Source organism: Ciconia boyciana, chromosome 10, assembly GCF_034638445.1.
Source record: "Ciconia boyciana chromosome 10, ASM3463844v1, whole genome shotgun sequence".
NCBI lineage: Eukaryota > Metazoa > Chordata > Aves > Ciconiiformes > Ciconiidae > Ciconia > Ciconia boyciana.
Window position 1 is genome coordinate 3,140,123 of NC_132943.1, and position 15,231 is coordinate 3,155,353.

The following is a 15,231-nucleotide window of genomic DNA, read 5'->3' on the forward strand; positions in this document are numbered from 1 at the left end:
CGGGGCGAGGAGCCGCTCAGCGCCGGCAGCGGCCGCGCACCCCGGCTCGCCCCCCGCCCAGGCGCGGCTGCGCGGGGAGGGGCGGCGGGCGGCGCGGAGCCCTCGTCCCCTCAGCGCCCCCGGGGCTCCGCCGCCGCGCGCGGGGCCTGCCGGGAGGCGTAGTCCGCGCGGCAGGTGGCGGCCGCCAGCGGCGCTAACGGCTCTAACGGTCCTAACGGCTCTAACGGCCCCCCTCAGCGACGGAGGGAGAGAGAGAGACGGCTTTCCCACCACACAGCCGCCCTCCGCCGCCAGCTCTCTCCGCAGCGGCCAGGTAATGTCCTTGGTAATGTATCGTAAGTAACTGGGGGTTATCCCTCTCAGTCCACCACAGGCACTATGCTTATGCTCGAGGTGAAAAAAAAAGAAAAAAAAAAAGAAAAAAAAATGCATGACAGGGAGCAGGTATTTCATTTCCACCTGGCCGTGCCTGCTCCATGTTGAAGTGGAGGTGCTCTCTGCTGGATTAGGCCTCCAGCTGTAGCTGCTCTCTCAGGGGAAAATAAGATGGGAAGAAGGGGAGAGGGCTGGAAACCTGCGCTTGTGTCCCACACAAGCCCCACCTAGCACCAGGTTAAAGGATACTTACTCCTCCTGGGATGTCATGGCAGCGCTTCCCTCCATTACATTACCCTTATTTTCTATGAAAAAAAGCAGAAGCAATAGTATCTCCAGGTGACGCTTTGACCTTGTTAAATTTACAAGAAATTTGTCACAATGCAGTCAGTGAATCAGCAGCTGGGAAAGACAAAGTCTGTAGCCTGTTCCTACACTTCAGTGTTGCAGTCCTCCTCCCCCTTCACTCTCTTGACAAGGAGCATGGCAACATTTCTTCTTTACCTGCTAAAGATACCTTCAATTTACCCTCCTGCCCCCAACAGTGTGCCAAGGCCAGCTCATTTCACTAGATCACAATTGTCAGACATAGCCCAATGTACCACGTGTAATCTCCTCCTCCATCATTTTCTCCCCACAAGACACTAGACCGCTTAAAGATGAGTGCAACAACTGTTGATGTCTGTTGCAGACGTTCCCTGGACTTTAGCAACTCCAAGCAACTTCTGAAACCGGTTTCCTCCAAAGAACAGAGTACTGGTTTCATTAAATTAGCCTCAGTCATACAATTAAGATGACAGCGGTCAGTTCTTCGGCATTTCTGCAGAGATTTCCCTTTCTTCTAGCCACAGTGGTTGTCCTCATTACCTGATACGGATGCGAGAAGAGCAAGCTAGTTACAAAGGCTCTCACGCCCTCCTTAAAAGCAATTACATCAGGGAGAGTTAGCAATGTGCAGCATGTGATAAGACATTATATTATATAATGTGATTTATTCCCATGAATTACCAATTACCTCACCCTTTTATTTCTCTTATGTTTCAAGCTTTTACCCTGAATAGCAAATTTGTAAGTCATGACAAGTAGGGGCTTAGTCATAAAAGACAACCGTTTCGATGAATTAATCCTTATTTTTCTCCATTATCAAGAGCTCATTTTGGAGCAAGATAGGCAAACCTCTGTCTTCCTGTTAGAGTAGGTGTAATCTGCCATCGGGAAGAATGCACTGAAGAGCCATCTTTTCTTAGCAATTTTGTCACAAACAATATTGCATTATCCGTGTTGTAGACAATACTGTATTGTCACAAAGCTGCTATTTTTACTACTTATTACCAGATTAGAGAGTTAAGCAGCCTAGTAGGAACGTTAGTTTTCAGCCAGACTCAGGAGTGATGAGAACCTCCTTGAGCTTGTGAGCTGCGTCCTGGCTCTTCTGGATGCCTGATGGAAGGTATGATTCACAGCTTATTGGGAAACCGCTTCACATAAAACAAACTATCAAGATACAGAAAAGCAGTCATACTCCGCTGCTGTCATCTTAAGCATTATCATTATTAATTCCTTTCATCCCTGAAGCCATGGCTTTTTTCAGATTGTGTACTTACAAGAAACACCACTACAGCTATACTCTGCTTGGCTTTATTGAGCCACAGTACACCAGAACGCAAGAGAATTTTCTTGCTTTTCTTACCACAAAAGTAAAAGAAAGTGAACATTGTTGTCATCTTATTTTCCTACAACTGTGGGGCAAGTTCTCCAGCTAGATACCAAGTCCACAGTTTAAATCACCCTGGCAGATTAGATGTGGTTTGACAGCGAGTTCTGGTTCCTCTTGAAGAAATTCTCAAGCTGAGCCAGCCTCAGCTGGGACAGTTTACTGAACAGCCCAGGATGTCAGAGATCTCCAAAAGGAGTAAAAATTCCCTCATCGAAGACTGGGGTGAAGGGGGACAGACGACCGTAAAAGAACAATGAGATTCCATTTCCATTTCTCTGTAGATGAGCCACCAATTTAGCCAAGCTGTTCAGGCTGCAGGAAAACCAAAAAGGGGGCATGTGACAGAGGTTCTGAACAGCAAAATGTGGATTCTGATAGAGAGGTGGTCCCACAGAAATAAGGGAAAAGACACCTGGGCATTTCAGAAGTGAAAAACCAATTTCCTATCCACAGAGCCAAAAGAATATTGCTTCCTTTCATTGCTTCTGGGCTCCAGGAATGACCACTGGAGTTGAGAAAGAGCTTCAGGAGAAAAAGAACAACAACATTGAGTTTCTGCTGTCTTTAACAATTCAGCCCAATGAACAGACACCAGTACTGGCCAGGGGCATAGCTTATCAGCAGGGAGAGTGGCTTTACTGTGCATTGCATTGATCCTGGTGTCTCAGTAATGGCCATCAAGATGAAATTTGATGATATGCTTGTGTCATCAGTGCTGAGATATGTCTACGGGTAAAGGGGTGGTAAAGGATTTCTTCCAGGAGGTACCAAAAGGGTTGGGATCCCCATGACAAAAAGCAATTTTAAGTGTCAAGGATAGGTAATGTCCCACAGACACCAGACAACACTGTTAAGGGTGCATCAGGGAAAGTATTTATAAAGCCAGAACATAAAGTGTTTAACAGGAATAAAAATAAATACATAAAAGGAAGCCAAATCCTGAAGAATAGGCAACAAAATGAGCTAAAAAGTGCTGCAAAGGCAGCTAGGAGGAACTGAGATACAGAAACAATCTAATCTGCATACCCATGCATCACCAAAGGCAGAGAGACATATGTATAGTTCAGGAGAGGCTGGGCTACAAGACCACTTGTCCAGGCAAAGGAAAAATTTAATAGCAAAATGTGTAGGATCTGCATAACTGACACTCTCAGTCACCCGAGATGATTATCCCAGAAGCAACATTTCCTTTGGTCAGACAGGTAACAGTTTCTTTGGTGATGAGGGGCGACAGGGGTTCCTTTCTCACGCTTCCACAGAAAGGTCAGATTTGGAAATAGAGTACTGCTGGTCAACAGATACTCCATCAGAAAATGTTTGGGCTATGCTAGCAGGGAGTTTGAGAGTAGCCATTGTTTCTGATCTGCAAAACACTTCAATACATGCTTAAAGTATATATAAAATGTGTTAAGTACACACATAGATCTCAGTCTTCATATAAATTATTCACATTATGCATAGTCATATATATCATGTTAGCCCACCTATAAAAAATGGTTTTGCTAAAATTAAATAGATCGATTTTTTACCACTTTGTATAAAACAGCAAAATGTTTTAGTTGACTCTTCAATACTCAAAATATTTTTCCAAGTTAGAATCCTTTCATTTGGGTCACTCAATAAACAATCCAGATAAAAGGATTGTAACTTGGGGGGCGGGGGAGAAATTGTCTTCCTTAACTATAGGAAGCTATAAAGCAATTATAAAAATCCCAACCAAACAAAGAACCCGAACCCACTAAAAAAATACACCACCCTGAAACACAAAGCCTCCCTCACAATGAAATCCAGTGTGGAGAACATGTGCATTGTCAAAACCCCCCACCTTTATGCATGAAGATCCAGAAAGAGTTAAAGAGCATTACAGGCAGATGATGCCATCTTCTGGTGTCACTTACACAGCCGTTGATTTAAAACCAGGATGACTAGTCTAGTCAGATCATCATCAGGAAGATGGGGGATGATGTTATTTTAAGCATCACTTTTTCCCCAGGGCAGGGTTCAATGAAATAACATTAATTCAGGAAGAGCCAGCGAAGCATTAAGAGCAATGGTGGGAAAGCGAGCACCAGGCTGCCATCAATTCACAGCTAGCTGCAACCAGCTCATCCTCAGGGGGTGGTCAGGGCCTGCGGGGTTACATCGCAGCTGGCTGAAACAGGGCCCTGCATCCCCATCAAAAATGAGTCTGAACTGCTACTAAGATTTTGCAAGTGTAACTATTAACTGTGCCTAGCCTTGGTCAGTTGATCATCTTCTGCCCCATTAAGTTCTTTCTGCTATCCTTAGGAGAGTTCAACAGCTGACAGGCACAGTACTAGTTTATTTTTACAGACATTCCTGAATAGATAAGATCTCGCCAGAACATGATATGATATGTATGGTGCTGCGGTCAGAGTCTTTTCATTTTATCTGTCAGAACTCTAAGGAAGTGGTTGTGTACTCCCATCAGACGAAAAGATTTAGGCTGATGTATCTGTTCTGTTACAAATTTTCTCTTATAATTATCTGCTATAGCATAGCTTTAATTAATTGCCTCCCTCCTTCATTTGCCCCTTGCTCTCTAACTGATCTTTCTACATTATCCTCTCTGTGTAATTACATTTGTATTAGAGTTGAATCAGTGTGTAATGGATTGAAGCCAAATTGGACTAAACAGATTTTCCCATTCTTAGTCACAGAAACAATCATAACTTTGGGAAAAAAAAAGCAGTGTAACTGGGGTACAGGGGAAAGGCTGTTCTGGCACACTGGTAGGGCTTAAGGCATCTTAGATTTTCTGCACAGAAGATTTTGGGCCATCACGCCTCTTCATGCCTGCACATCCACTTGCCCTGAGACTGGGGAGGGACACCGGGTTGCACGCACTACATAGTTTTCTCAGTTGGTACAGAGACCACCGCTTTCAACACTGCTACGTATGAAGCAAGAATGGGAAGATGCTGCTGACATTCAGAGAAAGGCGTGGAAAAAGCCACTGAGGAGTGGGCATAGCCCATGTTCAGGGAGCAGTTCAGTTGCTCCACAGTTATTCCCTTTTAGTGTTCAGATTTTAGTCCTGTTTCAACTACAATTTTTTTTTTCTTTAAACCCAGTAGTTACTGGGTCACAATATGGACTGTGATTAAATGGGGTTAAATTCATAGCAAGATGTAACTGGCATGGGTGCTCTTCATTAATTTTTTGAGATTACACCATTAAAAAAAATCCAAAGCGCACACAGAAAAAAACCATTACTCTGCATTTTGAGATACAATAAGTGACTCAGAAGCAAGCAAAGTCACTGAGAAAACAGGAAACTTAACTTGAAAATCCCTTTTCCTCCTCTGTAACAGAAAGGCACTTCAGCAACAAACATGCACACATTAGGGAATGCCATTTTGGGTACCGACCATCACTGCAGCAGGATGGCACACAATCAAACCAATTTAGGGACAAGCGAGAACCTCACATAGGCTCGCTTCAGACACTGCTGCTGGGTTCCTGCAAGGAGGCGGCTGGTATTCCTAGATTTTCCCTTACCCAATCAGTGAAGATACAAGATGTAACTACCTTCAGTCACCTAACAGCAGCCATCTGAAAGTGTTCTCAAGTCACTCCTTTAAGGCAGCTCTGTATTCACCAGCAGGAGGATAAGGCACACAAGTTAAGTACCTGGTGAGCTAGGGGCTTAAAAGGACAGAATTACATATGAGTAAGAATTGCAGCCTGCTTCAAACTCATATTCTGAGCCAGTGGACTTTCTTACCAAATAGAAATGAAATCAGTATTACGTTCTCTCAGAAGCGCATCGTTAACATTCTCCTTCTGGCCATTTAAGTAAAGCTTTGTAAAGGAAATTACCCAAATATATTCCCATTTCATACATATGCTATTCTCACACATTGTCACTGGCCTACAAGAGAAATGCTGCCATTAATGCATTTAGGCACTCTGCAAAAAGCTAGAAGGCTGCTTTATTTCTGTGTAGGCTAGAGCAATGTAGCAGGGTATCTATAACGTGGCCTCTGTTAAAGACAAGCAACAGGCTCCCCAGAATGAAAAACTCCAAATAACGCAGTTACGGTAGGATGTGCTGGGAGGCACAGCAGCCCTCATTGTGGATGTGCTCCCCACATTGTTCCCTGCCTACCCCCAGTCCCTGCCATCTCCTAGCGCACAGCACGCCCTGCTTTCAAGTAACACTGCCCTTACCCTAAAATTGCCTGTTCTTTTCCCGAGAAATCCCCTTCCAAGCAGCTACCTGCTTCAGGGAGCTTCCCAGGTACAAGTGGTTCCACAGAGGGGCTGCACATGCTAACATAGCCCTGTCTCCATGTTGACTGGCCTGGATGGCTTTCCCGGGAGATTAAACTGACCCAGGGTTGTTTTGGCTCACAGACAGCAGTTGCCTGTTATCTAATGTTTTCCACGTAATTAGCTAGCTAGATCAGAAGAAAAAACAATTATCCACCATGTGCCTTTGTTCCAATGTAAACACTTAGATCTTAATAGCTAACCAAACTTATATTGCCTGGGTCTGCTGCTACACAGGAAACATTTCCTCTCCATTACAGAGATGTCTCTCCTTTTTTCTTCTTTCCCAAGTAGCAGTTTACTGTGAAGACATGCTTTAATTTATGAAGGTTATTCTCCATTCTTTTAAGAGTAAGTCTGAATATTGCAAAACCTAAAAGTAGAAGAAATAGGCAAGTGAGATTTGAAACTGTTTCTCTGAAGTCAAATCCAGGAGGAAGTCTGTTGAGATGAGAGTCCTGTATAAAGAGTGTTTAGTTGCTGTAGCCTTCAGAGCTTTCCTGTTTGAAGATGTGAATTTCTGCTAGGACACTATTCTCAAGGTCTGAGCAGCTGCTCCTGAACAGTACTGGGAACTGAGAGGACAGCTGACTAGCTGTGAGCACAATGCCGAGTCCACTTCAGGATAAATCAGTCACCTCCTGGAAGGCTGAAATGTCTGAGGATCCTGCTTCAAAAAATCACAGTTACTGTAACAAGGAAATAGGAAACGTGTCTGTCATTCTCCACAAAGGAGTTGGAAGTAGTAGAGGAAAATGGACTACCAGGGAAGGAAAAGGAGTCCCAAAGTCAGAGCCTCAGGAAAACAGCACAGGGCTGCAGTAACTGAGTAACCGTGTTCTTGTTTGTAAGGGAAAAAACCCACACATACAGTCCATTGTAGAGGGTTAAAGAAAAGGGATGGCTCTGTAAATAGAATAGGATATTGTTTAGATGTTGTTTGGAGAGGGGAGGAAAAAAGAATTAGAAAGAAGATGCCTACAATTAAACACATACTAAAACTCTAGTCCATCTATAAGATCAAGTGTTAGATAAACGTTATTACAAAAAGAATCATAATTTCCTAGTATCTGACATTTAAGGGAAACCTCCGCACAAGTCCAATATCAACTGCTGTAGATTAACTAAGTTCAAAAATCTTACCTGAACAACACTCCCTGACACGGAATAAACCAGAAATCACTATTCCCATCATATTGTGGCTACGCATGATGTTCAAATAAGGGAATTAAAAAAAGAAGAATGTCATATCCTCACCACACACTTTTAAAACAGCGCACAAAAGTAACTCGGTCACTGGTATTCCCTGCTGCATACCAGTATCAGGAGGAAGTAGAAGACCTTCTAACTATACTCCCTTCCTTTGCCTTTTTTTTTTTAAATTAAGATTTCTACGGACTACAGTATCATTCATCACTCTCCTTTTCTTGCACTTGAGGCACACAATTAATTGCTAGAAATTCTTAAGACAACTATTACAGTTCTACTTCACAGTAAAGCTACATCAATACTGATCCTTTAAATGAAACTCATTCAACATACGGCACACTTACCACGTGGCCTCTGGAGTTTATGCAATCCTTTTCTCCACCTCACATTTTCCCAGAATCTATTCAAAGTTAAAACACCTTTAGCTGGAGCTTCTAAAGAATTAGATGAGGATTAGACTATACCAAGTCATAGACAGACAGCAATCTTACAGACATTTTCGGTCCAATTTACCATGAAAGTGATCTATGTTTGTAGCAAGAAGAGTCTTGTACTACAGAGCTCAGCAGCTGTCATTTTGCTAAGTGTACAGCTTTCAATCCGCAGAAGAAATGACTTCACATTTTCATTAAACCTCAGGAGGGTTTTGGGGATCTGTTAGAGAAGCAACGTTATTTTTATATATCAAGGAGAATAACTTTTTTTTTCAGACTCAGTTTTGCAACAATTCTGCTTTCAGAAATAATTCATTCATATTTCAGACTACATAGATCATAGTCATTCCCAGAAACGAACCTAGTTCTACAGAAAGCTTTAGGCATACGTGAAAAGATCATGTACGCGTAAGAAACAATTTATCAGGAAGCACAATTCCAATAAAGGCACGATGCAGAAAGAGCCTGCAATGAATAAGCATGCCTTTGCACAGGTGCCTCCCCCTCGTGCTGCCACCCCCAATCCCACCATCGCACCTTGCCCGACCAAGGCAGCTACACTGAAGTGTCGTGGGTTCCTTTGACTATTCTCAGAATCTATTGTCATCTCTCCTTGTGGACTTCACGCTGAATAGAAAATAAAGCATCAGTTAGGCAAAAGATAATTAATTTTAGACATCTGAGTTTCTGACAAGCTCCCACTATTTAAAGCTCTGCAAGTGTTTTTAACTGTCAGAACTTTTAACTTGCAGAACGTAAGACAAAACATGTTTAAACACAACTTAAACAGCTTAAAAATAAAATAGACTTAATAGCTTTTTATATAAAGAGCTATTTTTAATCTAAGAGGAAAAATACACTGACTGCATGACATATAGGCAAATCATATCTTGACTTGGGGGAGGGGGGGGGTGCCTGGACTAGACAACATCCTGAGCTTCCTTCCAACCTCAATGATTCTATGATTTATAAGAAATACAGAAACAATATCCAAATTACAGACGGAGAACAAAACAGCAGAAAATTCAAATGATTCACCCAAAGTAATACCCGAAGTTTCTCTGGCAGAACAAGAAACTGCCTCGTCCTGATTATTCCCAGGTCTCAAGTCCCAGCTACCGGACCATCCCTCCCCTACTGTACACTGTTAAGCACAGGAAATAATCACAACTGAAACCTTTTGGAAAAAAGTGCATATGCTGTGGTCAAAATCATCAAAAGACCACTAATATCCTCTAAAATGTATACTGCTATCGCTTGCACATTGTGAAATAAACACATATGCAACGTGTCCATGTTTTGATATGTATTTTTATTTCCCTGCAGTTTTCACTTATCAAGAACAAGTAACAGGGAAAGTTGTCTGAACTAGTGCATAAACAAACATTCTGAAACACCACTACACGTATCTAATTTACAAGAACCGTATAAAAAAAGTCACTAAAACACTACACTACGAAGGTGTCCAACGCTTACAGTCAGACTTTTTCCAACCCGTTACTTGCCTTGTAGCCACAGGAAAACTCTCCAAAATTGAAAAGACAATCTTGCCACAACCCTCCCTCCCCCCCACCACCTGGGATGGCTCGATATCTAGACATCCAATAATTAATTATTGCAATGATATATAATGCAATACATACCTGGTAAAATATCCTTTATGTGGTGTGTTACAGTTTTAAAGCCGGTTAAAATATGCAGTCTTCAGATAAAATGTAATCAGTTGAAAATTTTCTCATATCTGCACAACTTTATATGTGCTAGATGCATAATTTTCCTAGTCAGTTTTTTTCTGTGTAATTATTTTTTATAAACTGGTATTATAAATAGAAATATACATTCAAAATATATGGAAAAGTGAGTTACTACATTAAATTTGCATGTATCGATCCATCCCTTTCCCCTGCACAGTAATAGAAAATACTATTTTGCCTTGAACTTCATATTTGACAGTGAAATGCCACTAAAGTATTTACCAAAAAGTCCATCTAGTCAAATTGTGAAACAAAATGAACCAAGTGAAAACTTTACATTTCCTTTAGAAAAAAATTACAAGAATTTTGTTTCCTAGCTATGAATCTTTAACTTTTTTTTTTAGACACAAAGTTGGATTTATTTGTACAAGATACAAAATGTAAACATGGCAAAATAAATAGTTAAAACAAGTGATGCAGGATCCCATTTCATGCTCATGATCCCATTAAAGAATTATTTTTTAATCCATTCAGTTGCAAATTCAAGTGCAAAAGCATGATGATGAATATCTACTATTCAAGTAACAGAAATAATATTGATGATACAAATAAACTATTTTACAAGGTAGTGATTTTCCCAATTTTACAAAATTTACATTATATATCGACTTAATACACGATATAATGATAGTCCATTTAGGTCCATTTTAGTTCTCTGTGATCCACAGAGTGCTGTGTTTTGCATTCAGTTGGAATATAAGTGACTACACCGTTAGCACAGGTTGAGACACTAGTTTGAGGTTATGTCACTTCCATTGCTACTGTTGTCTCTGCTATGCCATTTAAACCCAGTCGTTCTGGTTCATGGTTCTCTCTGCAATAAAAGAAACAGTCAATAGTTACAGGTAGAACACAGGTATTTCCTTACGCAGTTTTAATAATTTCTTCTTACATGCGCTATATGTTTTTACACACCTGTTGCCTGGGTCAGGGAGAAACCTTAACATACACTAGAAACAGATTATTTAAAACTAAGTACTGGCATTTAGGAACTGCTTTTACTCCACTAACAGTGTAGTCCCTTCTACAAGATTACTGCATTTAACTGTAAATTACCAGCCTAAATTATGGATAAGAGTACTAAAGTCTCCTGAAGGAGCAAAGTCAAGATACACCATGATGACTCAGTATCAATTGCCAATTATTCTGTTAGTGAGCAAAGCATCGTTCTAGCGTAATTCCCCCCCCCCCCCCCACTCCACTTTAGCACTAGTGCAAGAAATCTCAATTTTTTTTTCTAATTTATTATCATTCTCTGTAGAGAAGCCCAAGACCTATTCAGCTAAGGTGGTACTTTTAAAGGCATTTGCTGACATGACTTGAGATTTCCCTCAAGTCAGAGGGGTATAAGAAGTAAACGCATTAATGATATAAAAGTATGCTTTAAGGCACGATTGCTAATTTAAAAATACTTTTTTCTCAATCTATGCAGGGACTAAATTATACATGCAATTTTCCACCTCAAAAAGCTGCTCTTAACCTCTCCAGAAGCATCATGAAATAATCAGTAAGCCACATTTGCTAATATCCAATTTTTACTTTAATTCATAAACAAATGTGATTTTTTTTTTTAAAACATCACACAATCCAGCAGAGACTTAAAACAGAGCCCAAATATTGTCATTTTCAGAAAACGCAGCCAACTGCAAGCTCCTGCCACTCCTGTGAAACATCTTCCTAGTATCCTGAAGTAGTAGCGTGGCTGTTCAATGAGAATAAATATCTGTCTATATACGTAAGATGCAGGCTGGCACATATCTGGTTTTATTTTACATAAATATATAATGCATATATTCATATGCGTATATAAAATAGGTTATGTGCCAGCCTGCATCTTACAATAGGGGTACACAAAGTTATGGAGAGAACATGTGGAGAGTTTGATAGAATCTACCTGAAAGAGCTGCAGGAGAAGGGACAAATGAAAATGGTTAAAATGAAGCCATTTTAAACACAACGGAAGTTTACCAAAACTACTGGTGCCTAAAATCAGTGCCAATTATTTGGGAGTTAATCTGCAAAATCAGCTCTTATGGTTTGTCATGGCCACGCTGAAGATGCCAGCAGCTGGATGTTTGCGTGAGGCTGAAGCTACACTGAGAAATCCTAGAGGTGGAAACAGTTCTATGTAGTGCTCTAGTGCAGAGCTGGGCACGTCTATGGAGACATTCATATAGCACAAACATAACTTAAAACTGCTCCAACTTGCTACACGCTTACCTTGCTATACTGCTGATGGCACTGCTAGGAGTTACCTTTGGCACTCTGTCCATGCTGGCAGCAACTGTGGCAAGTTTTAAGGCTGTTGGCGATGGTGCTGAAGTCCTTGTATTGATATGCACATTGACTGGAGAAACAACACTGACATTGTTGAGGTGCACTGCGTTCGTCAGGCAAGAATTGTTCATGGGAAGCGTTTGAGGGCTGCTTGTGCACAATGCTGGAATTAAGTGGTTTGTGGTGGTGTGGCCAACTGTCCTTACAAGCTGTACAGTTGAAATCCCTGGGCTGGATGATAAAGCCATGTTGGTGGAGTACAAAGTTCTAGAGGTTCCTGTTATAAAACAAATGTTAATTAAAAAAACATGCCATTCCTTAGATTCAAAGCCAAAGATTAACCTCAAGGGTAATGCTTTAAGTATACATGTCACTGGAATTGTGCAAGAATCTGTTTTTTTTTTTAGAGTCGCAACATGTAAAATTTTAGAAATATTTCTACTTAACATTAGAAGTATCTCCTGTTTTTTTTCATTCACAAGAACATCAGAATGTGAAAGAAGTTACTGAATGACAAAGAACCTTCACATTGCCCAACTTTGTACACCTCATTTTAGGTGCCTTCAATTAAAGGGGCAACATTCCCCACAGAAGTAAATTGAATAGGTTTCAATTTACTTTACCTAACACCTTAGCCAGGCAGCCTCAGAGACAGGCTGTGAAGCCAAATTCTGATGCTTTGAATCACCTCCTACCTTGTTCTGCTGGCAACATAAAGAGGTTCTGGGGACCAGTCTCCCTCAAGGCAGCAAAACTAGGGGTCTAAGACTAGGCAAAGTAGAAAGGTCCTTTCAGATTACGCTGCAGTGCTCTGTTCGCACTCCTGAGTTGTGAGAAACTTCAGGTTTCACAGTGTATGTTCAAACCAGAGGTTCTCAAATTTCATCTTGGTATCCTAGCTAGTCACTGTTCTGATTTGATCACAGGGGAACTAGATACATTTTCCCCTAGATTCTTATTCCTGGGGAAAAAAAAAAAATCTGCTTTCAGCTAACCTTTTCTAATTTACAAATCTTCCTACCCTAAATAGGAATAGCTGTTTTGCTCATTGCCACTTACAGCTTTAGAACAGTAACAGAAGTCTAATTTTATATGTGTAACATTTGCAATGGTTTTCATCAACTGTAAAGCTGTGTACCACGTATCGGCATGGTACACTACCATGTGCCTGATCTTATACCCCTCAAAACATGACTCTCTCAGATATGATCTTAGAGAATTATACATAGATGTCTTTTTCTTTCCTGGAACTGTTCCAGTATATTGATTTTATTCAGTTGTGGTTTTTTTTCTCCCCTCTATTCATTTCATGTTATCATTAACCTAGCCTGGCAGAAGGTCTATAAAACTGATCACATCATTAGCTGTTACAACAACAAATTACTGTGAAAGCCTTTTATTTGTTATAGCAGTCAAATTCCAAATAACATTCGTCTCTCAGCAACATGGCTACTGCACCAGCATGACTGGCATTACTGCCTTCTGGTAACAGCGGTTCAGAAAAGGGGTGGGGGAAGGTAGTGAATGCAGACATCTACATTTTTGCCTGAATTTGGGAGGAATCCTAAATGCAATGAAATCTGAAACTTACAGTAATGTCAAAAGAATTGCTAGAAGTAGTTGATCAGTATGTTTTTGTCTGAATATGCAAGTGAGATAATGACCAAATAATATAGCAACTTTTCTATTTCCTTCTCAAAGTACTTAAGATTGTTTTAAACAATTGATTTTTTTTAATTACATATTCACACTGTTTTTAAAACACTGTCACTTACGCTTTTGATCATAAGAGATTAGTAAACGATAAGAGCCTATAAAAGAAAACAGAAACAATGCTCTTCCAATGTAAAAGAGCATTTGGTAGTTTTATTATCATACTAACCTGCATGTCATTGCCCAAAGGTATTTTAAAAAACAATATTTAAAACTATCACAATTAATATATTTGAAATTTTTTGTTTATTAAATAGTATTTCAGAAATCAGAAATAAGATCAGTTGACATATTCTCAGCTCACACTAGACCACGAGTTTTAAGAAATCATCACCTGAAGGCTGGACAACACCATTAATACTGTTGTGGCTGGTGTTTTGTTCCTTCGTTACCTCACCGCGACCAGGAGCAGGTGCACTAACCACTGCAGACGCAGCAAAGTGGGCGCTGGCTGAATCAAGTGTTTTTGACATACAGTCAGAGGTGCTGGAGCCCTGTGGGAATTGAAAAAAAATTTTTTTCTTTATAATTATCCAAGTACAAAATGAAACACCATGTTAGGATTGCTATAATGCACAATTACCAGCAAATAATAAATACATCTTCCAAATGTAATCTAATGCACTGTAACATTAAATATTTCCATATCACAAGTCTGATGAAAAGTTGAAAATTAGTGTCCAAATGTGTGTGGATTAAGTCCTGCCCAATTCAGCCAGTCGACGGCAAGCACAGTTCTTAGCACGACAGATCGCTTTTGTGATGAGTTGTTCAGCCTGGACAAGAGAAGGCTCCGGGGAGGCCCTAGAGCAGCCTTCCAGTAACCTGAAAGGGCCTGCAGGAAAGGTGGGGAGGGACTCTTATCAGGGAGTGTAGTGATAGGACAAGGGGTACTGCTTTAAACTGGAAGAGGGGAGATTTAGATTAGATCTAAGGAAGAAATTCTTCACTCTGAGGGTTGTGAGGCACTGGAACAGGTTGCCCAGAGAAGTTGGGGATGCCCCATCCCTGGTAGTGTCCATGGCCAGGCTGGATGGGGCTTTGAGCAACCTGGTCTAGTGGAAGGTGTCCCTGCCCATGGCAGGGGGGTTGGAACTAGATGATCTTCAAGGTCCCCTCCAACCCAAACTGTTCTATGGTTCTATGTGTTTGAGAAGTTTCCTCTAAGAAAACAACTATGCCTTAAGTTCCTTCTCTCTTCTGTCTCCAGGCAGCAAATACAGTGCAACTGCAAGTCTAAATAATTTTCATTATTTACAGTACATTCATTCTCATGGAGTAATTTGTACCACAGCATAAGTGCCCACCGCATGCTGGAAGTACACATCTTCTATTAGTCCAGTTTCTCTGAAGGACTGGTAAGTACTAGAAAGACACCCTCAAATGGCTGAATGTATCATTCTGCAACTTCAATTTATATTAACTAAGAAAGTGACTTTCCATAGACATTCAGAGT

General features: G+C 40.8%; 1 protein-coding gene across 1 annotated transcript in view; it reads right to left on the reverse strand.

Annotated features, from left to right (window-relative positions):
* Positions 1–9,324: 9,324 nt before the first annotated feature.
* The window catches only part of EPC2 (enhancer of polycomb homolog 2), a 51,190-nt gene continuing 45,283 nt past the window's right edge, over positions 9,325–15,231 (reverse strand). Inside the window, exons 12-14 of the mRNA XM_072874758.1 lie at positions 14,110–14,269; positions 12,006–12,339; positions 9,325–10,599 (exon numbers count right to left, since the gene is read on the reverse strand). Of these exons, the coding sequence (XP_072730859.1) occupies positions 10,527–10,599; positions 12,006–12,339; positions 14,110–14,269 (567 nt within the window). The 3' untranslated portion in view covers positions 9,325–10,526. The remainder of the gene's footprint in view (positions 10,600–12,005; positions 12,340–14,109; positions 14,270–15,231) is intronic.